The 23,434-nt window shown below is 40.0% G+C and overlaps 1 protein-coding gene across 2 annotated transcripts in view; it reads right to left on the bottom strand.

Moving 5' to 3' along the window:
* Positions 1–605: 605 nt before the first annotated feature.
* The window catches only part of NPR3 (natriuretic peptide receptor 3), a 172,919-nt gene continuing 150,090 nt past the window's right edge, over positions 606–23,434 (bottom strand). Inside the window, exons 7-8 of one of the 2 annotated variants that reach the window (XM_089689456.1) lie at positions 15,498–15,582; positions 606–9,022 (exon numbers count right to left, since the gene is read on the bottom strand). In XM_089689456.1, coding sequence (XP_089545582.1) covers positions 8,911–9,022; positions 15,498–15,582 — 197 coding nt within the window. In that variant the 3' untranslated portion in view covers positions 606–8,910. Of the gene's footprint in view, positions 9,023–15,497; positions 15,586–23,434 lie in introns of both variants that reach the window. The other variant, XM_089689455.1, reaches the window with a different exon arrangement.

The raw sequence follows: 23,434 nt of genomic DNA, 5'->3' as shown, positions 1-23,434 counted from the left end.
TATTCACCCTGAGGTCATCACAGAGGACAAGGGGGCACTCTTTATGTCTAAAGGAAAAGAGATTTAATCTCCTAAGGGAAAGGTTTCTTCACAGTAAGAGCTGTGAAAATGTGGAATAGACTCCCTCAAGAGTTGGTTCTGGCCAGCTCAGTGGATTGCTTTATAAAAGTCCTGGATTGTTTCTTAGATACACAGAATATAACTGGATACTAACATTTATAGGTAAAGATGATCCAGGGAATATCCAATTGCCTCTCGGGGAATCAGGAAGGAATTTGTTCCCCTGCAGGAGAAAATTGGATCATGCTTTGCTGGGGTTTTTTTTGCCTTCCTCTGGATCAACTGTGGGTATAGGATTATAACTTTTTATTTTTTAATGGTTGAACTGGATGGACTTTTGTCTTTTTTCAGCCAGACTAACTATATAACTATGATCATGATAAAATAAGTGCAAACTCTGAATAACCAGCTGTGGGTTTTTAACATTGGGGTTGGTCCATTATTTACTAAGCAGACATCACATTTTGGGTGCAAGGGATGCTTTGAGTAGTTTCATCCAATATTAGTTACTTATATATCACCGGATTTGACATAAATCAAAACAATTTACACAAACAAATATCTATCTTTATTTATTTTTCTAACTGGAACATATCTTTGCATTGGGATATGAAAAATGCATACAAAGCTGTACACACTAGTGAACAGATATCACACAAAGCACAACTGACCAACTCATCACTTTTACAGAATTATATTACATAAAGAAAGCATATCCACATCGTGAATATGTATGCTCTACAAAAATGACAATAAATAAATTACATTATATGCAGACAGTTCTACTTACATCAGTACAATAGCATATTGAAGTTTGTGAATACCCTACATTGACACTTCAGAGCTGCACCAGAAATATAAAAAGTGCTATTCAACATTAGGGTTTCCTAACAACGTTCAACGACCATTGTCTCCTTCTTGTGATGTTGAAAGGGGTGAACATGATGACTGAGAACCCAAAAGGATATCTGACAGGCTATATTGGGGTGTCAAACTGACGGCCCTCCAGCTGTTGCGAAACTAAAAGTCCCATCATGCCTCTACCTTTGGGAATCATGCTTGTAACTGTCAATCTTGCAGTGCCTCATGGGATTTGTAGTTTGGCAACAGCTGGAGGGCCACCAGTTTGACACCTGTGGGCTAGAAGTTAAATTTTATTTACATCTGATAACATTTGTTGGAACCCTCTCCATGTATAGAACCAAGATAAATGCTGTCACTGCCAAAAGTTACTGCTATGACAGTCACAGGGTCTTTGTAGCCAACCAGGGGCGGACTGACCATTTGGAAACTCGGGCACTGCCCGAGGGCCCTGGGTCAGTAGGGGGCCCCATGAGATGCCCCTGGTACCTTTTTCATAGGCTTTTTTGAGTTTGGGCAAGGACACAGGGGCTCCATGATCCCCTATTGCCCGGGGGCCCCATGAGTTGTCAGTCTGCCCCTGCAGCCAACCCCAGTATAACAAAGCTATGTTTACTAATACACGGAGTGCTAGGATGTATGTTTAACTGCTTCCCGGCTGCCCTATAGCAGAAATACTGCTACAGGGCGGCACGGGTGCGCAAAAGCACATATATATATATATATATATATATACACATGATTTTGCATTTCCGGATAGAGGGCGCGTGTGCCCTACCCGCCCCACCATTCACGGCCGTGGCTGTCAATCACATGATTACTCACCAGCGCCCGTTGATTGCCGAGCATCTCCGACGGGGAGGGGAACTGTTTGTTCTGTCAGCTCGTGCACACAGCCATGCAAAGCAGTGTGCTTACAGTGAAGCACAAGGACACAGACACAAGTAAAACAGAACACAGTTAACCCTTTGATCGCCCCTCATGTTAACCCCTTCCTGCCCAGTGCCATTAATACAGTTTCAGTGCTTTGTTTTAGCACTGATCACCGTATTGGTGTCACTAGGGATGTCAGTGACACCAAGTCAGTTCCCCCACAGTGTCAGAATGCCTGCCGCAGTCCCGCTATAAGTTGCTGATCGCCGCCATTACTAGTAAAAAAATTTTTGGGGGGGCAAAAAAAATCCAAAAACTACGTTTTTTGGCTTTTTACCGCATTTTGCCACGTTTTTCAGCGTTAGAGCGTTTTTACAGCTAAAAAAACTCCTCTAGAAACCCACTAGTCCTGGGTTTTTTTCCAGCCAAAAAACATTGATTACAGTCTAAGTGTGTATGGACACATAGCATAACATGCTGGGGGGTTTACTGGCTGTAGAAAAAAACGCCAAAAGCCAAAAACAGCCGCTGTAAAAACGTCCCGTGTGCATGAGGATATAAAGATAATAACATGCATGTTAGGATGTATTAAGAAAGGTTCAATTTATTCTGTTGGGAAGATCTACAGAGCAGAATATACTTTGCCTAACTGAATAGATTGGTGTTCATTTTAAAGATGAGCTTTATTTACAAATTTTTTCTCTTAACTTGAGGAGTTTTGATGAAAACATAGGCTGGATCAAACGTTGCTTGGAATAGATTTGTATGTATTAGCGTCAGGAAGTGAAAACCAAAAAAAAGAAACAACGGTGACCTTGAACCATCTAACTTTATACACAATTGTTAGCTATTACTCCACAAAATAAACCGTATTCAAAGTCAAAACAGGTACAAGTGAAAAAGTTATTTTTTTTTATTTAACTATTTCAATACCGGGCACTTTTACCCCCTTCCTGCCCAGGCCAATTTTCAGCTTTCAGTGCTGTCACACTTTGAATGACAATTGCCTCACCCTGAGGTCATCACAGAGGACAAGGGGGCGCTCTTTACATCTGGAGGAAAAGAAATGTAATCTCCAAACACGGAAAGGTTTCTTCACAGTGAGAGCTGTGAAAATGTGGAATAGAAGCCCTCAAGAGTTGGTTCTGGCCAGCTCAGTGGATTGCTTTAAAAAAAGTCCTGGATTCTTTCCTAGATACACGGAATATAACTGGATACTAACATTTATAGGTAAAGTTGATCCAGGGAATATCCGATTGCCTCTCAGGGGATCAGGAAGGAATTTTTCCCCTGCAGGAGCAAATTGTATCATGCGTTGCTGGGTTTTTTTGCCTTCCTCTGGATCAACTGTGGGTGTAGGATTATAACTTTTTTTGTTTAATGGTTGAACTGGATGGACTTTTGTCTTTTTTTAGCCAGACTAACTATGTAACTATGCAATTGCGCGCTCATGCAACACTGTACCCAAACAAAATTTTTATCTTTTTTTGAGTTCTCTTTTGGAGGTATTTAATCGCCACTTGTTTTTTTTATTTTTTGCTAAACAAACAAGGACTGAAAATGTTTTTCTTAGTTTGTTATAAAATCTTTTAAATACATAATTTTTCTTCTTCACCGATGGGCACTGATAGACTGCAGTGATAGCCACTAAAAGACTACACTGATGAGGCGGCATTGATGAGGTGGAACTGATGAGGCTGCACTGATAGGCAGAACTCATGGACAAAGATAGGTGGCACTGATGGGCACTGTTAGGCAGCACTGATGGACACTGAAATGCAGCACTGATAGGCACTAATAGGCAGCATTGATGGACACTGAGAGGCTTTACTGATGGGCACTGAAAGGCAACACTAATGGGCACTGATGGAGCTGAATGATAATCAGGGCACTGATGATCAGTGCCCTGATTATCAGTGTAGATGTCCCATATGGATTGCCGCTTACCCGCTCCCCTCATGCGTTGTCAGCGTGAGGAAAGGATTGCCGATAGTCATTCGGCTATAGTGCAGTCAGCAAGAGGTTAAAAGTACTTTGTTATTTACCAAAGAATATATTTTTATATATAAATTTTGGGCATTTTCTAGTGTAACTCTTTGGAGTTGATTTACTAAAGGCAAATAGGCTATTCACTTTGCAAGGGAATGTTCCCCTAACTCAGTCAATGTGGTGTCAGTTCACTTTGAAAAAAATAACCACTCATGTGCAAGGAAAATTAAAAAAACAACAACAATATTTGTACTTATACATGTTTGGAGGATGGAAGTCAACAGAGCCCTGCCTCATTCACTAAACTAAGGGAAAATTCCCTTGCATAGTGAACAGACAATTTTTTTTTAATTTGAATCCCATGCAAGCTTGTTTGCCTGTTATAAATGTATCATGTTGGGATGACTGAAGCTGTCTTGGATTCAACAGCCAGTTGTACATTGAGGTGAGGATCTGGTCACCAAGGATTAGGGGCTGATAATGAGCACCTCTGACCACTGCAAACACTTTTGATTTACAGAGTGTGTTTTTTTTTATCATTTTGGAAAACGTACACAAGACCTGGCTGATCCCTTCCCTCCTGTCACTGAGGAAAGACACTTGTGATGCAGCTCCTGGCACTACAGAGGACATAGGGATGTCTTGATGGCCATCTTTCTCACAGAGACCTATGGCTAGTCTACATATTGCCATAAAAATACAGTAAGCTAGCAGTTGCTTACTATTTGTTCAGATATGTTGAATAGCACAAGTATATTTCATATGCAGGCTCCAATCTCCGTTATGGGATAATAATCATATTATATTATAAAGCTGTTAAAAATGTGTTTAACAAAAATAAAACCATTTTCTGTATACTAAGCAAAATATGAAATCACCATTTTACATCAGTGGAGATAGCCACTGTGCCATACAAAACAGCATTGGTATTCACTTTTGAAATTAAAGACATGTATTGCAGCAAAGTTTAGTTTTATATAATTATTTACTAGTTACAAATATGTTATTATTAAAAAAAAAATATGACAAAATACATTAAACATCTATGTGAACATAAAAAAAAACAAAATGGCAGTCAATCTGAAATAAACCAAAAACAATCAGCTTATTTTTCAATACATTGTGAAAATGTGAAATTCTATCCTGCTGTAAAGTAATGTACAAATCAAGATCAAATGAAGGGAAATTTGTAAATTAAAAAAAAAATCCATTACACTTTATAGATCACATGAATTTTCAAAAGTAACAAGTAATAGTGGTTCAAAAATGAAATGATCTTGTAGCTTGGTCTGCTACTTTTTACACAAAACACCTAGATTCAAAAGTCATTATCTAAGGGCTCATGCAGAAAAAAGCCCACGCTTTAAACTCTCCTATGCAATAACCCCTCTACTGCCCACACATGCCATTCACGTGGCCACAGTGACAGTGCTGCAAAAAAATCTGTCTTATTAACGCAGACACTTGTTGCAATAATTTTGGGGCAACACCTTGACAACCCATTACACTACACTTTGTCCAATATGGCAGTGTGAAAGTCACCCTAATTATTTCATGTTTTAGGACAAGGTTATTTGCAAATCGAATTCTCTTGAACAAATAATGAAAACACATTCAGCTCAGCTAGAAGGGGCTGAATGCATAAGATCCAGGCAAATCAAATCTATTTCAATGAAAGACAGTAAAAAAAAAAACCAAAACATTATTCCAGATGCTTGTTAATATTTTTCAAGCAAATTAAAAATAGACAACCAAATCAAATTCTGAATTCTGTTAAATAACACATTTTTAATGTGTACTTCAAAGGTAGGAATAATGTGTGATCAAAATGCAAAGTAAAATCAAAATTTTCTTTAATCGTTTTCACCAACAAAGGCTCTAATAAACTTTTTAAAATATTACAAAATAAACTGTTTAGAAATACTGTTGTATTTTTATTTATTTTAAATTTGTTTAGTCCTTATTATAGTCAAATTATTGCCTCTACTGATCCCATACAAAGCTATTTATAATTTATACCAGTGATTCTCAACCTTTTCCCAGTCAAGGCACCCTTTAAAATGATGCACAATTTTGAGACACCCCTAATAGTTTTACATATTGCAGCAGCATTCACACACACATAGGGTACCCAACATTAGAGATAATGCATTCAAAGCAAATACACTTTTGCACACTGGTACTGACTAGTATTTGTTCTACTGCATTTTCTGTCCACCATGCAGCTAACAGGACCCCTGTTATGACAGAAAGGGTCCGGGGGGGACTGGGTTCAAACAAAGATGCTGGGAAGGTACCAAAAAAACCCCCTCCTTATCAACTGATGATGTTGGCCATTGTTAGGACACTGGCGGCTGACCAACACAGTGCGCTAGACTGTAACGTTGCCCAATGAAAACCTATGGGTTTGTGTAACAGAAAGGAAGGCTGGATCCACCTGCTGGCTTGTACACAATTTTTTGGGCAATTTGAGGCAATTGTTAGGCATTTTGTCAAGGCACCCCTGAAGAACACAGAAGGTGTCCCAGGGTGCCTAGGTACCCTTGTTGAAAAAGGATGATTTATACCAATAAAAAGGCAAACTAGTCAGAAAATGTAATAATGCTTGAGAGTTAAAATACCTGTATTCACAAAGAGGAAAGAAAAAAAATGAGATGAAACTGTGTAGGTTAAGTACAAACATTAATACAAAAACTTTAAAAAGTTAAAATAAGTTTTCTCTTGGCAGGTCCAAGGCCTCATATCTGAAATGGAGTGATCTTTCGTAGCCTATTCACACTTGTCCATTTTTATGCAGCAGAACTCATGCACTTTGGTGTGAAACGCATTATGAATTGAATTCCCATTCTTAATTATGTGAATGGTTACAGTCTATGAGCTGCAGAAAGGGAAAGGGAAACTATAGGAATCATTCACACCTAGGTGGGTGCAATGAACATGGAACAGTGTGAATCCAACCTTAGGTTGTTTTCATATTGTTCTAAGGCATTTGACTTTCTTTTCTTCTAAAGCTTTTTACTTTATAGAACTAAACTTTGGGTTTTGAACATTTATTATATCTAATGTATAATGATTAAAAATAAAAGTTATTGAATTAAAAATGTAAGCAAGGATTTTGTAGATTCCTTTACAAATTACAAATGGAAGAGATTAGGAATAAGTAAACAGTAAACATGACGTTCTATAAAAAGAGAGGGCATTTGTTTTCTAGCTATTGTTAAAAAATTCTATCAACTACATTGTTTTTATTTACAGTGAACACTGATCAAAACATTCTACTTTGTGTGATGTCATCTCTTTTTTTCTTACGTGACAAACACAAATAAAATAAAATAACAAAATCTAAGCAGGATAACAAAAAAAAATAATTGTTAGAATGGAATGTCTTCTCTATAAAAAAGGTAATTTACTGTACAAGAATATATGGTAAATGGTATTTACACACATATCTAAATATAATATTATCCAAATTTGGTGATATTTGTAAAGAAAAAATGTAAATAATTCATAAGGTCCCAGAAATAGGTTGAATTTCACATATCCTGCCCATGAACAAACCCAGTCATGCATCTTTTTCTGAAATGAAATAACAGACGTTCTTTTTCCCTGTGACAGAAAGAAGTCCTTCACAATAAAAAAAAATTAAATGAATAAAATCATTAGTATGTTTCAGTGGGTTTCTTCTTTTAATTTTTTTTTTAATTTTAAACAAACAAAATTGGGCGTATTTAAAAAAAAAAAAAGTAATTGTACCAATGAGATGTCCAGGAGTTCTGCATTATAGTACACATATTTTGTTAATGCTAGTTTTAGTTTAGTTGTTATAGCATATGTTAACATTTACCAAATTTGCTCAATATAGTGTGGCATTGTAAATCCCAGCCAGAGCAATTTGTATTCTTATCATCAAGCAAAACACTAGTCTCTTTTTAAAGACTATAAATTATATTACAGGTATTTTTAGTGGTATAGCACAAATATTGGAATTTCTTTATTACCTGTTTTACGCTTTTCCAGAGTAAGTGCCCAGCTGGGACCACACTATATAATCAACTGCAGCACCACGTCCTCTCTCAAGTTCAACAAACAACAGATTGCTTTTGGTCTAACCATTTCATCATAGGCACTAAGACAGCACTAAATAGTCATACGGCTACTGAAATTTTGAGTATTCATGTTTAATTTTTTTTTTTTTTGTAAAGTTCCAAATCCCAAGAACATGAAACCTCGATAAGCTTTGGAATTTCTGTGGTTTCAAATGATTACGTCTGTAATAGAGGAAGATATGTTCAACTGCTAACACAGCTTGCTTTATCAATATTAAATAAAACCTATACAACAAAATAAAAAACTGAACAACCAGTTCAGCTACGTTATCCTGAATATATATAATACGGCAAAGCATTATAACATCCACAGGATTACAATCATGGCCTGTGCTCACTAAAGGGTGACCTTTCATTTACAGCTCTATGTCATACACAAGAGCTATACAGGGACTGAGCGAACCCAAAAAATTCAATAAGATGGACAGAAATTTGAGCTTCAGTGCTTCATCGTATTTGCATTCAACTCAGCAGAGTCAATTTAGGCTCTTCCATGTACCTTTAAAATTACTAAGAAAATTGTTGCATTCAAATTGTTTCAGTTACCCTATTTTCAGCTGCAATTCAATGCAATTTCATATAATAAAAAAAAAAATCAATGAAAAGTATTTCTACATCTTGTTAAAATAAACGGTGACATTTTTTTGACAATGTCACTTTATTAGCTATTAAAACTATGTGAAATCACATATTTATAAATCTGTGATTTCAACAGGAAAACATCAACTCCTTTTAAAAGTGTTTTGAAAAAAAAAAATTTCAAAGGGTCCTACGTTAAAAAAAAAAAAATAATAATAAATTTTATCTAAAGCAAATTTTACCAATTTGCTTGAAACTGTCCCTTTTCATGAGATGAAAGGCCATGTGGCATCATATGATTACTACATCATTCCTGAGATTCTGAAAAAGAAAAAAAAAAAAACAAGAATATGATTCTGCTACTCTTCTGTGAGCGATCCATCTGACGCAGAGATGTCTTTGGTTGCATCTTCATACAATCTAATATATTTATATCTTTTAATTAGGCCGCAGAGAAGTTAGATCTTATGGAGTCTTCTCGAAGTTGTCTGTGTTTGCCGATGTTGCAGTCATCATGAGGATTTCGCCTTTCAATAGTTATTCTGTATTTCTTCCTATTAAAAAAAAAAAAAAAAAAAATATGATTGTGTAAAAAAAGGCTGAAGATAAGACACCACTCCACTGTCCCTCTTTATCTATGTAGATAAAAGAAAGCTGTCAGATCGATCTTTGAGCTGCAAGCTTTCTTTTATCTACATGTTTGCTCGGGTGTTAGGAGGACACCAAAGATGGCCATACATGTGTAGATTTTCGGAGGAGAATATTCGTATGAAAAGTCGTACGAAAATCCTTTGAACTTTCAGTGAATGGACGAATGTCTTTTCGAAAATTGTCTTTTGCGTTTAACATTAGAGTTTAAAATGAATGTAATTTCTGAACGATAACCACATATACTTGCCGAAAATTAGTTTGATTGAGAAAAGCTTTCTTTCCTGCCCCTTTGAATTTTCCCATCACTGCAGTCGAAAACAAACATCGATTTGACCCCACTAACGATTAGAAAATCAAACGGATATTCTTGAAATGAAAATTCTTGAACGAAAATCACGTATAGCTTAACACTGCACCGACTGCTCACCACCTCGGGAAATGACTACTATGTTTAGGCGTATTATTTATGTCTTGAAGTGACCGTGGCACATCAGTACAAAAACTAATGCTGAACTCCAGGCACAGATTATTTAATGTAAATATATTCCTCAACAGCCACAAAGGATATAAATCCACTTTTTGCGCACCAAATATTTATTGAAATATATTTTGAAATATATATAATATGGCCAAAATTGTAGCATTTTAAATATATGGCAATATATTTGGGAAGAATCTTTTTAAAATATATTTCAAATATATTTTTCTTCCATGTGGGGAGGCAGAGCAAAGAACCAGTGACTGACAGTCACTGGCTCTCTGCTCACTGAAGACTGAGAACTGAGCATTCAGCTGTCTTTGATCACTCAGTTCTTGATCTAGAGGTCAGACCGACGCTACATCTGCCTAGGTGAGTATGACTGTTTGTTTTGGTTTTTTTTTTAATATTCCAGCACTTTTTTTTTAGGCTCGGTTTACACCACTGCAACCTGAAAGTCTCACGCCTTATGGTGCAACTGTGCCAGGTGCCTTCCTAGCGATTTGCTGGCGACTTGATGTGCAACTTTGATGCACAACTTCTTCCTGGGTAATCTTCCTATAATGTCCGATCCCAGGCACATTAATATAGATAAAGATCTGACTTGGAGGCAACTTCCATTAAGCACTTATATGGCGCTGTGTTATTTTAACCGACAATTGCGTGGTAATACAACACTGCACCCCAGTGAAATTTACGTCTTTTTTCCCACAAATAGAGCTTTCTTTCGGTGGTATTTGATAGCCTGTGAGTTTATTTTTTGTGCTATAAACAAAGACCAACAATTTTGAAAAAAACAAAAAACCCTATATTATTTACTTTTTGCTATTAAACATGTCCAGTAAAAAAAATAAAAAAAATAAAATTTCGTCATAAATTTAGGCCAAAATGTATTCTGCTCCATGTCTTTGCTAAAAAAATAATCCTAATATGTGTAAATAATTGGTTTACGTGAAAGTTATAGTAATTACAAATGGCGGTATAGATACTGGATTTTTTTTTTTTTATAGTAATAGCGGTGATCAGTGACTTATAGCGGGGCAGGCATTCTGACACTGGGGGGAACTGACTGGGGATGTCAGTGACACCAATACAGTGATCAGTGCTAAAAAAAAGCATTGACACTGTACTAAAGGTACTGGGCTGGAAGGGGTTAACATGTGGGGCGATCAAAGGGTTAACTGTGTGCTGTTTTAATATGTGGGCTGTGTCTGTCTTTCACTATAAGCATGCTGCTTTGTATGGCTCTGCTATGCAGAGCCATACAAAGCAGTGTGCAGGAGCTGACAGGGGAGAGATTGGTATTGTTTACATACAGGTCTCTCCCCCACTGGAAATCCTCAGAGATCGCCGGGTGACAGCGGGGAATCACCGGCCGGGACCCGGTGATTGACAGCTGAGACCGCAATGGTGGCGCGGATAGGGTGTGCACACCCCCTACCCAGAACTACAAACACACATATATATATATATATATATATACACACGTGATTTTGCGCACCCGTGCCGCCCTGTAGCAGTATTTCTGCTATAGGGCAGAGGGGAAACGGTTAAAGTCTATGGGCACAAGTCAGATAGAACTCTCGCTAAAGTAGTACAGGAACCTTTTCTAAAGCCGGAGTGACTTGACTTACAGCTCCCATTGACTAACATGAGATTTCACATGTTATATGACTTAGGGTCTCACAAGTCGCAGCTGTGTGAACCGAGCCTTAATCATTTTTATTTATTAAATACCAATTAAAAGGTCTATAAACAGAAAAAAATAAATCAATATTTGTTATGTCCACCCTTTGTCTTAAAGGAAATATTAATTTGATTTTTTTCTGTTTATGTACTTTGTAGGATGTTTATTGATTAAAAAAAATGAATCATTGCACTATTATAACAGCATCCTCATATATACGGTATATCTCAATTAATGCAGTTATCTTATCTGCAAACTGACAGTTAAATGCATTTTTTCTGTTTCAATCTTTTTATTAACATTTCATATAGCATTTGGACAGTACAGAGTGACATGAAATAGAACTGTCATCATAGTCAATATATAAACCATTGGCGACAATAACAAAAAAACAAAATGAGGGAAGAAGGATTTAGCCAGGAACCCATAATGAGTCCATAAGTAGGTATGAGGAACTACAGTGCTCAGCATAAATGAGTACACCCCTTTTGAAAAGTATAATTTTAAATCAATATCTCAATGAACATGAGAACAATTTCCAAATATTTGACAAAACTGAGTTTTAGAGAACATTTGTTTAGCTCATTACATGAATGTAAGGTTAATAATATAACTTAGATTACCAAATCTTCAGATTTACTCAAATTAGTTGATGCAAAAATGAATACACCCCACAGTCCCAGTAGTCTTTATTTTTCAGCATGGGTCCTGACAAATTCTGGAGTTGGCTTTTTTGTGCATGAACTTTAGGAGAGGCTTCTTTTGTGGATAACACCCATACATGTCATTCCTCTGCAGTGTATGCCGTATTGTGTCATGGGAAACAATCACCCCAGTTTGGCTTTCTACTTCTCTAGCTAACTGCAGTGAACTTCCATGGTGATTTTATTCAACCCTTCTCATCAGAAGACGCTCTTATCCAGGTGTTAACTTCCATGGATGGCCTGGATGTCTCAGTGAAATGGTTGCAGTTCCATCTCTGTTAAATTTTTGTATCACTTTTGCTACAGTATTCTGACTAATAATTAAAGCTTTGCTGATCTTCTTGTAGCCTACACCTTTCTTGTGTAAAGAAATTTTTTTTCTTTCTTAGGTCTTGGGACATTTCTCTTCCAAGTGGTGCCATTGCTGACAGCATGAAATGAGAGGGGTTTTCTTTGTTAAGTAACGCCCTTTTATAATCAACTGTCTGCTGGACACCTGTTTAATGAATGATTAGACTCACCTGGAGTTGAATTCTTGTTAATTAGGATTTTGTTGTCCAAAATGTAGCATTGCTCCTAAGTACTCCTGCAGATGGGACGTTTTTACAGCTGTTGTTTTTGGCTTTGGCATTTTTTTCTACAGCCAGTAAACTCCCCAGCAAGTTATCCTATGTGTCCATGCACACACAGACTGTAATCAGCGTTTTTTGGCAGGGGCGTTTTTTGGCTTGAAAAAAACCCCAGAACTAGTGGGTTTCTAGAGGGGTTTTTTAGCTGTAAAAACTCTCTTCCGCTGAAAAATGCAGCAAAATGTGGTAAAACATGGTAAACCGGCATTTTTGCACTTTTTTTGGAGCAAAGAAAAGCTAAAAAATGCAAACGAAGCAAAGCGCTGCTAAATGCTAATGTTAAAAAACTCACGTTTTCAACGTGACTTTACACAGCTAACGTCACCAGCGTTATTAAAATGCTCCGTGTGCATGGAACCTAAGACTTTCATTGGGGTGTATTCATTTTTGCTACATGGTCTTCAATGAATTTGTTAAGAAAAATACTTTTTTGTCTGTGCAAATTAACAAATCTTGTTTGAAAATCAATGACCCGCATTTGTGGGAGTATTTTGTAGTATAGTGTCCCATTGAACTCTGGGTCCTTGGTTTCCAAATGAGATGCAAACGTTGCTCTCATTAGAAAAGAGGACTTTGGACCACTGAGCAACAGACCAGGTCTGTTTTTCTTTAGCTCAGGTAAGACGCTTCTGACGTTGTTTGTTGTTAAGGAGGGGCTTGACAAGAGGAATGTGACATTTGAAGCCCATGTCCAGGATCCGCTTGTGTGTGGTGGCTCTTGATGCACTGACTCCAGCCTCAGTCCACTCCTTGTGAAAGTCCCCAACACTTTTGAATGGCCTTTTCCTGACAATCCTCTCCAGGCTGCGGTCATCCCTGCTACTTGTGCTCCTTTTTCTTCCACACTTTTCCCTTCCACATAACTTTCTATTAATGTGCTTTGATACAGCACTTTGAAAACATTCAGCTTCTTTTGCAATTACCTTTTGAGGCTTTCCCTCCTTATGGAGGGTGTCAATGATGGTTTTCTGCACAACTGTCAGGTCAGCAGTCTTTCCCATGATTGTGATTCCTACTGAACCAGACTGAGAGACCATTTAAAGACTCAGGAACCCTTTGCAGGTGTTATGGCTTAATTAGCTGATTAGAGTGGGACACTTTGAGCCGAGAATATTGCACCTTTTCACAATATTATAATTTTCTGAGATTGTGGATTTGGGGTTTTCATAAGCTGTAAGCCATAATCATCACAATTATGACAAATCACGGCTTGAACTATCTTGCTTTGCATGTAATGAGTCTATCTCATATATTAGTTTCACCTTTTAAGTTGCATTACTGAAATAAATTAACTTTTGCACAATATTCTAATTTTTCGAGTTTCACCTGTATAGTTAACCACAGCCAATTTTTTTTTTTAAGTCCGCGGAAGTGCAAAAAACGAAAAACCTGTAAGTGAACAAAAAATGTGCTAGTGCAAATCCAACACAAAAAAGTGCACTTAGGGGTGTGCTTTGTCCACCCCCAAAGGGGTAGGACCTCTACCCTGATCCCCCGGGGTGTGAGGCTCCTGACAGGGACTAAGGTTTACACATGGTCCGCCTAGCCAAAAGGCCTGACGGACCCCTTTCCTTGTGGCTAGCAAAAGCCAGCCACCAAGTACTAGGTCAGGGGGCACTCCCGAAGAGAGACCCCCCCATGGACAAGGGAGGAAGGAACCAAAAGGCCACACATCCTCCCCCTATACTTCACGGTAGGCCAGAGGACCCACACCCTACCATCCGTAACCACAGCCAATGTAGGAACTAATGGTACTAAGCAGTAGACGTATATGCCTATCAGAAGGACCTCAAAAAAGGGGTAGGAATCAAATATACCAACCTCATAACCTTATGGAGAATTTGTCACATAAAAAAGTCTTGAGTAAAGGACCAAAATTGTATCCAAATAAAAAGGGCAGACAATGCTAGTGATGGGGAGGAAAAAAGGAAAGCAGGGGTAAAGGGGAGAAAAGTAGAAGAGTGAGGACATGCCCATCCGGGAATCCACCAGGCCACCAATGCAATATCGATCTTAAGTGTCCAGTACCTTAAATGCATTTTTTTTATTGTAACTAGTATATACAACTTTGTTTTCTATATATCAGGCTTCTCCAATCTACTGCACAGGAAAATTTAAACTGGAAAACATAGATCCAGCACTAGGAGCCAATCAGATTCTGCTGCACTGCACATGTGCTGAGAGGAAGAGCAGACTTGGTGACTGATTAGTATGTTGCTGCTCCTTTAGTGCTCATGCACACGGGACGTTTTGTTAACGCTGGCAACATTAGCTGTGTAAAGTCATGTTAAAAATGTGAGTTTTTCAGCTTTTTTTAGCGGTTTTGCATTAGCATTTAGCGGCATTTTGCCACGATTAGCGGCATTTTCCCATGTTTTTCCCTGTTTGCTTTTTTTTACCAATATAATTGTTTTTTTTAGTCCAAAAAAAAGTCCAAAACGCCAGTTTGCAGTGTTTTACCGCATTTTGCAGCGTTTTTACAGCTAAAAAACTCCTGTAGAAACCCACTAGTCCTGGGTTTTTTTTTCTAGCCAAAAAACGTCCCAGCCAAAAATCATTGATTACAGTCTATGTGTGTATGGACACATAGGATAACATGCCAAAAACAGCCGCTGTAAAAACATCAAGCGTGTATGAGGACTTACTGTCCAAGCAGTAGGCTGGTGGTGTGGCCAAACTCGGCCGCTGTGTCAATGGAGGTTGAGGTGTGCTATCTGGGTGCCTGAATTGTAGGGTTATTAGGAATTATAAATCCTTTAGCAGGAAAAAGTTGAAATACAAACATTCTGGAATTCAGCTTTAAAAAATGTATTTAAAAACTACAATTTGAGGGGATTATTAAACAAGTACTGATCAAGCTATTAGATATTTAGAACAAACCTGAAAAAGTAGAATGCCATTAAGAGTCCTGTGCCTAGAAAGGCGCCGACCACAATACCGGTAACTGCTGATTCTCCTAAGCCACCTGCTTAAAGATACAAAAAGGAAAATATTTGTGTTATTTTGAAATAACATGAAATTAAACAATAGGAAATACATTAACAGAGCAGAATGTATGGGGAAGAAATATAGGAGCTGCCACCACTCACTTCTGTTTAAAATATATGTAAAAACATCCCATTCAGTTTGAACTAGAAATGAAAGGCGAAACGTGTGTATATAGATATAAAAACACTATAAACACTTTTTTTCCCTTTTTTATAAGTGATCACATTCCTTCTGTTCTCAGCTGCATTAAGAGCTGGGGGAGAAACAGCAGCACCCTGATCTTCCCAGTGAATGGCTGTGTAAGGAAGGAGGGGTGGCATGTCAGCAGAAGTCTGGTCATTGGAGGAGAGCAGGCTGAGTTGTCAGCACAGCTAGAAAATTGACCACAGTTTTTAGTAGGAAAGCAGAGAGACTGGCATGAACAGCAGGGATTTCACACAAAGGAATCAGTACAAAGAGGATACTTTTTCATACAGGCACATGGTACGGCAGGCACATATCAGGAAGATGAAATGCTGGATTTACAGACTCTTTAAAACAGGGGTAGGCAACCTTAAAGAGGTGGAGATCTACTTGATCAACATGGGAGAAGTCAAAGATCACCGAGCACAATGTCGCCCAGTGCCGCCTCCTCACACGTGATATACACCTCTAATTTCTGTACTACCGTGTTGCAATCACGGTCATTGCATGGCAATCATGGGTTTAAATCAGGTGGTGAGAAGGTAACATATCACCTCCTCACCACCTATGAAACACTTGCATCGCTTTTCAAAGGAGCAGGAGTGCCTGATGCACTTGTGAATGAGCCCCTAATTGTCTTTGGCAGCAGCATCCTTAGGGCTTGTTTATGCATAAAGTTGGGTGTGGTAAAATCCTGCGGTTGAATCACAATTTTACCATCCCCAAATCCTACCCCCTTTAGCTGCTGAGGCAGAAACCAAAGGTGTACACATACCAAAGCAGGAATTAACCCCCCCCCCCCGTTGCTTTTGGTGGGTGCTACCGGCTGTGACTGTGAAACCTGAACCATTCACGAAATAAGGGGCCACTCTGCAAGCACCCCATAACCGCATGCTTATGCAGGGTCCAAGGGGTTAAAGCAGGTGATGAGAAGGTAACACAATGCAACACAATGCCTGATTTAATCCCTTGTTTGCTGTACTGCACAAGGTTGCAGGGCACTTGCAGAGCAGCCTCATTCACTTAAATGGTTCATGCTTGTCAGGTGCTACACCCACCAACCCAGGAGCGGACTGACCATTTGGAAACTCGGGCACTGCCCGAGGGCCCGGGGTCTGTAGGGGGGCCCATGAGATTCCCCTGGTACCTTTTTCATAGGCTTTTTTTAGTTTGGGCAAGGACACAGGGGCCCCATGATCCCCTATTGCCCGGGGACCCCATGAGTTGTCAGTCCGCCCCTGCACCAATCATGACAGGGCATACAACTCCTTCTGCAGCTGCAACGTGTATACCCCTGGCCTGCAGCTAAAGGGGGTGTGGTTAAAACACATCTTAACTATGGGGTTTTTCACCCCCCAAACTATAACATATGAGCCCCCTATAAGATTGCTTTGACGTTGATGTGCTGCGGTTTAGCAGCTTTTTGCCATAGACTTGCATTATATCCTGCAGGCATGGTGCAAGGTATGGCCAAGCACAGCAAACCTACAGGAAAGCTGCATGTGGGCTGCACGGCACCCACGGTGTGGATAAACCGCAGCGCATCAGTGTGAAAGCAGCCCTATACTATTATGCCCAGTGTATTGCTTCACAATGACCTGAAGATCTCTTCTTTCCTGCTGCTGGCACCACTCTGGAGACCGCTAGCCAGGATATGCCTGCCTAGAGTGCAGTTGGTATCACTCGGCATGGGACAGCAGGCAGCACTACAGAGGAGGCATTGATTTATGTGGCTCTTGCTCCTGACCACAGCTCCAACTTTACAAGTAGTTCCTCTGCATTGCACTCTGTTTGATGCTCTGGGATGGTGGGTCAGCAAGCCCAGACTGAGATCTACCAGTCACAGATCCCTATCTACTGGTAGATAGGGATCTACAGGTTTCTGACTCCCACTTTAAAATTTACTAGCTATCTAATAGAGGCCAGTATACCATTTCTGGAGCAGTCACGTTGAATTCACTCAATAAATAAATGTAAATGATGTCAATGCCTTCGAATGTGCACTGAGGGTTGGACAATTGGTATGTGTGACTGCTGTCTGGGGCACTCACGGGGGGGGGGGGGGGGAGTTTGAAGCCAAGAGCACCAGCGGGGGATCCCAGAAGAGGAGGATAGGAGCTGCCCTGTGCAAAACCCATAGCACAAAGCAGGTAAGTATGACATGTTCATTTTTTTAATTAAAAAAAAAATTCAAGCTTTACAATCACTTTAATGCTAGATTTGAAAATTTTTATTAGGAGAGATATGGCAAAGCTTGTGACACAGAAAAAGTTAAAAGAAACTTATTCCCAATGACCAGAATAAGGTGATTTTGAAAAGTTTAAAGAGGCGATTATGAAAACAAGGTTAAAAAAAACGTTTGCCTTTAAAATGGATTTTGTTAGAGTGCAAACGGGCCAAGTCACAGGAAGATTAATTAAGGAAGTCAAATAACAGGTGCAAATTATACTTCCATTCTGCAAAGAGCTGTTATTTTCTTTTTATTATTTAGAGGTAATTGAGGATGCAGCGGTGTACAAATGGGTGTGAAATTTCCTGCATCCTATTTTGTAGGGAACCATCAGTACAGCCAAATATAGCACTGATGATTGTGAAGACAACTTCTAATCTGTGTTTTGGCAGGTAGGATGTGTGTTAGCGGGACTCTATGGATTTTAAGGTTCTTGGTGGTTGTAAGGAACGCAGTGTGGCTGAACCTATCTGTCCTTTTCTTCATTCAAGATATCCATCTGGGTCCTCCAAGGTCCCAGTGCTGGTGGCTATGTGTACCACTTCTGAAGGTAAGGATAGGGTCACACATAGGCTTTTTACCAATTTAGTGAGGATGCATATGTGCATATTTTATTAATAAATTGACAGTAGTTTAGAATTATAACCTTTCCCCGAATGGGAACTTGGTGCCTTGTGTTCTGCCTTTAAATCTCCCCAGATTTTTACCAGTACCTGTCAGGAATGGACTCGCCAATGGTGGTGGGACTCACCTGCCTTGTGGGCTGCAGTACCAAGGCTGGCCAGCGGGTGCTCTCAGCAGCCAGAATCTCACTCCTGCAATCAGGCCATCACCTGAGGCTGACTGCAGGAGGTGTATTTAAGCAGGACCAGGCCTGTGATCAGTTCCTTGGTGTATGTTTCCCATGAGCCCCTGTACCTGCATCCTGCCTGATCCTGCTTTGATCCTGACTCTGAACGAACTCCGCCTGTCCTGACCTCGGCTATTCCTGACCACTCTTCCGCTAGCTCCTGGTACCCTGTGTGCCCGTTAGCTACCGACCCGGCCCGCCTGACTACGTTGTGCTCCATATATATATATACATACATACATATATATATATATATATATATATATCAGTTTAGGTTTGGGTTTGTTTCACCTTGTTGTATGTATTTGTGTTAGTTTTGGGTTTGGATTGTTGCACTGCGTTTATGTTTGTGTTGTCCTTAATAAATTATCTTGTTTATACGCTATACCTGAAGTCTGTGTTTCCCTGTGTCGTTCCACACACCTCTGGTCCTTCCTGGAGCCCTGACAGTACCATACTAACCATTCGTTTGCTCCCCCACATTGCATTCAGCCACCAGGAATTAAGAAATACTGGACTTGAAAAAAATCAGAACTTACATGGAGCTCATTTCCTCACTCAGGAGAAAGAAGACCTTGTGTGGCAGACAGACAGAAATAGACAGGGACATATCCTTATACCAATAAAAGAGGATCCGTGTGATGTACTATATATCTTATTGTTGTTTATTTTAATTAGGAACAGGAACAGGATGCCAAGACAGGTCAGTATGACATGTGGCAAAGCTGAAAAACAACTAAGGTTGGTCTTCAAGACTTCAGATAACAGTGAATTGTTGCAATGTCCTGACTTCGAATTTGCCCAAAAAAAAGTTCAAAAGGGGAAAATAAAATGCTTTGTTTATTTTTTTTTAAAGTTGATTAACTTTGGTTTGTATAAAAATAATTATTTTTATATATATTTTAGACAGTGTGCATCCATGGCAGGAACTGCCGAACTTTCTAACCCCATCTACACAAATGACTATGCAGGTCAGACTTTGCCAAAAGTGAGGGAAGGGCCCATATCTCTCCTTATAATTGATCGGTGCTATGTGCAGCCTGATCTCTAATGCTATTTGGCCCCAGATCACAACATTAAAGTGGTTCTAAAGGCTGAAGGTTTTTTACCTTCATGCATCCTACGCATGAAGGTAAAAAAAACCTTTTGTGTGTTGCGCCCCCCACAACCCCCTCAAGTATTCACCTGAACCTCTTCTCAATCCAGCAAAGTGTATGAGTGCCTCGGCTGTCCCGGCACTCCCTCTCCTCATTGGCAGAGACAGCAGCGGGAGCCATTGGCTCCCGCTGCTGTCAATCACAGCCAGTGAGACAATGAGGAGACATCAGGGGGCAGGGCGAGGCTGAGCCGTGGCTCTATGTGTCTTATGGATGCATAGAGCAGGGCTTGGGAGTGAGCATGCACCATAGCAAGTGGCTTGCTACTGGGGGCACTGGCCAAGGGGACGGAGCCAGAAGCACTGGCGGGGAACCTAAGAAGAAGAGGATTGGGAATGCTCTGTTCCAAACCATTGCACAGAACAGGTAAGTACCGTATATACTCGAGTATAAGCCGACCCGAATATAAGCCGAGGTACCTAATTTTACCACAAAAAACTGGGAAAAACTATTGACTCGAGTATAAGCCGAGGGTGGGAAATGAGGCACCTACTATAAAATTGTTATAAGTAGGAATAGTGCCCCATCATTGGTGTCAGTGGGAGGAATAGTGCCCCATCATTGGTATCAGTGGGAGGAATAGTGCCCCATCATTGGTGTCAGTGGGAGGAATAGTGCCCCATCATTGGTATCAGTGGGAGGAATAGTGCCCCATCATTGGTGTCAGTGGGAGGAATAGTACCCCATCATTGGTGTCAGTGGGAGGAATAGTGCCCCATCATTGGTATCACTGGGAGGAATAGTGCCCCATCGTTGGTGTCAGTGAGAGGAATAATGCCCCATCATTAGTATCAGTGGGAGGAATAGTGCCCCATCATTGGTGTCAGTGGGAGGAATAGTGCCCCATCATTGGTGTCAGTGGGAGGAATAGTGCCCCATCGTTGGTGTCAGTGAGAGGAATAATGCCTCATCATTAGTATCAGTGGGAGGAATAGTGCCCCATCATTGGTGTCAGTGGGAGGAATAGTGCCCCATCGTTGGTGTCAGTGGGAGGAATAATGCCCCATCATTAGAATCAGTGACACCAATGACACTTGCTGACCCCTGTTGCAGTATGGTGCTGCTGCAGCCAGCATATGTGGTTGCAGCAGCACCTCTGCACTGCACACTTACCGGCTTTTCCCTCACTCGATTTTCGCGGGTCTGCTCGGCTCCGCCTCCTCGCCCGTGATTGGCCGCCTGTGTACCTTTCCTGAGCTACAGTTCTGGCGGCCAATCACCGGTGAGGAGGCAGAGCCGAGCGGCAGGAGTGAGGGAGTGGCCGGAGTGACGGAAGGAGCAGCTCTTCCTGGATCGTGGGAGCCAGGTAAGAGACAGCAGCCCTCTGCCCACCCCTGTACGCGCCCCCCTTGACGGAGCCTCATCTGCAGACGTTGACTCGAGTATAAGCCGAGGGGGCCGTTTTTCAGCACAAAAAATGTGCTGAAAAACTCGGCTTATACTCGAGTATATACGGTATGACATTATTTATTGTTTAACCACTTGCCTTCCAGAGGATTTACTCCCCTTCCTGACCAGGCCATTTTTTGTGATATGGCACTGCGTTACTTAAACTGACAATTGCGTGGTCATGCAACGATGCACCCAAATTAAATTTGTACCCTTTTTTACCCACAAATAGAGCTTTCCTTTGGTGGTATTTGATCGCCTGTGCGTTTTTTATTTTGAGAAAAAAAACAATATTTTTGAGTTTATCCAGTAAAAAAAAATGTAAAAAAATCAAATTTCATCATAAATTTAGGCCAAAATGTATTCTGCTCCATGTCTTTGCTAAAAAAAATCCCAATACATGTAAATTAATTGGCTTACATGTAATTTATAGCATCTACAAATGGTCGTATAAATACTGGAATTCTTTTTTTTTTATACTAATAATGGCGGCGATCAGCGACTTATAGTGGGACTGCAGCAGGCATTCTGAAACTGGGGGAGGAACGGACTTGGTGTCACTGACATCCTCAGTGACACCAATACAGTGATCAGTGCTAATAAAAAGCACTGACACTGTACTAATAACACTGGGCAGGAAGGGGTTAACATCTGGGGCGATCTAAGGGTTAACTGTGTGCTATTTCACTGTGTGTGTGTTTTACAGTGTAAGCACATTGCTTTGTATGACTCTGCTATGCAGAGCCATAAAAATCATTGCGCAGGAGCTGACAGGGTAGAGAACTGTATTGTTTACATACAGGTCTCTCCCCTGTTGTTGATACACGGCAATCACGGGGTATCACCGGCCAGGACCCGGTGATCGACAGGTGAGGCCGCCAGTGGCTGCATGGGTAGGGTTTGTGCGTGCCCCCCTACCCGGAAATGCAAAATCATGTATATATATATGTGATTTTGTGCACCTCTGCCGCTCTGTAGCAGTATTTCTGCTATAGGGAGGTGGGAAAAGGGTTAAAAGAAAAAATAAAAAAAACTTTAATACCACTCTAAATAACTGAACCTCTTGCCAGTTGTAATATTTCATACAGAAACCCTCAAATACACTATATATTCTAAGAATAGATTTGGGGTAAGACAGATTTTCCAGTGTACATGACACACAAGTGGCACATGATTGGCAAAAAAAAAAATAAAAAGTGGCATGAATCCCCTGCCATATGATTTGATATTACTTCATAATGTATATAACGTGAGCTTTAGTGTCCTCCTTATGAAGAACGCTCAGACTGCTTTCATGTTACCAGCAACAGTGTCCTTTGTTTTTCTTTTTAGTTCTGTTGTTTATTTTCTTTTATTTACAGTAATTTTTCACGTTTCTTTGTTTACTTATTGGATGTGTCTGGTGTTAAGCCTAGTACTATATGGCATATTGTACAAATAAAAAGTGCGCTAATTATTCACAAAACATGCAAGGATAAATAATAAAAATAAATGAATTCATAAATATAAACATAAGTCCAGCCACCATAACAGTGATAGTCCAATATCAACTTAATATCAATCTTGAAAACAAACACCCATGTGCAAATCCGACACCAGATGAAATGAATACACTCACCAGAGCTATATGCTGATTATATTATAAACCAGCATGATAGCATTTTGCTCTGGGAGCGATGATCTGCAGGATATCCCAGTAGAGGAACAGCAACCAATAGTAATCCAATCAGCACATATGGAACAGCTAGGCAGCAAATGCTCTTCCAATAACATGGGCAAAGCTCGAGGAATAAGAAGAGATATGATGGTGCAGTACGTTTAAAACCAGTAAAATTTTATTACTAAAGTATTGCACTCACAAAGAAGGTGTCTAGCCGACACCAGCAATGACAGCCTCTAAAATGCCACATCCACAAGGGAAAAACCAAGGGACGAACCTCCTGCACTGCGATCAAACAGCTGACAGCTGGGAGGAACGTTCCAACGTCACATCCACTAGGCCAGGTCCAACGCGTTTCAT

This window comes from Staurois parvus, unplaced genomic scaffold (genome assembly GCF_062004578.1).
Source record: "Staurois parvus isolate SC_StPar_1 unplaced genomic scaffold, SC_StPar_1.0 ptg000475l, whole genome shotgun sequence".
Lineage (NCBI taxonomy): Eukaryota > Metazoa > Chordata > Amphibia > Anura > Ranidae > Staurois > Staurois parvus.
This window is presented reverse-complemented; position numbering and strand designations above follow the sequence as displayed.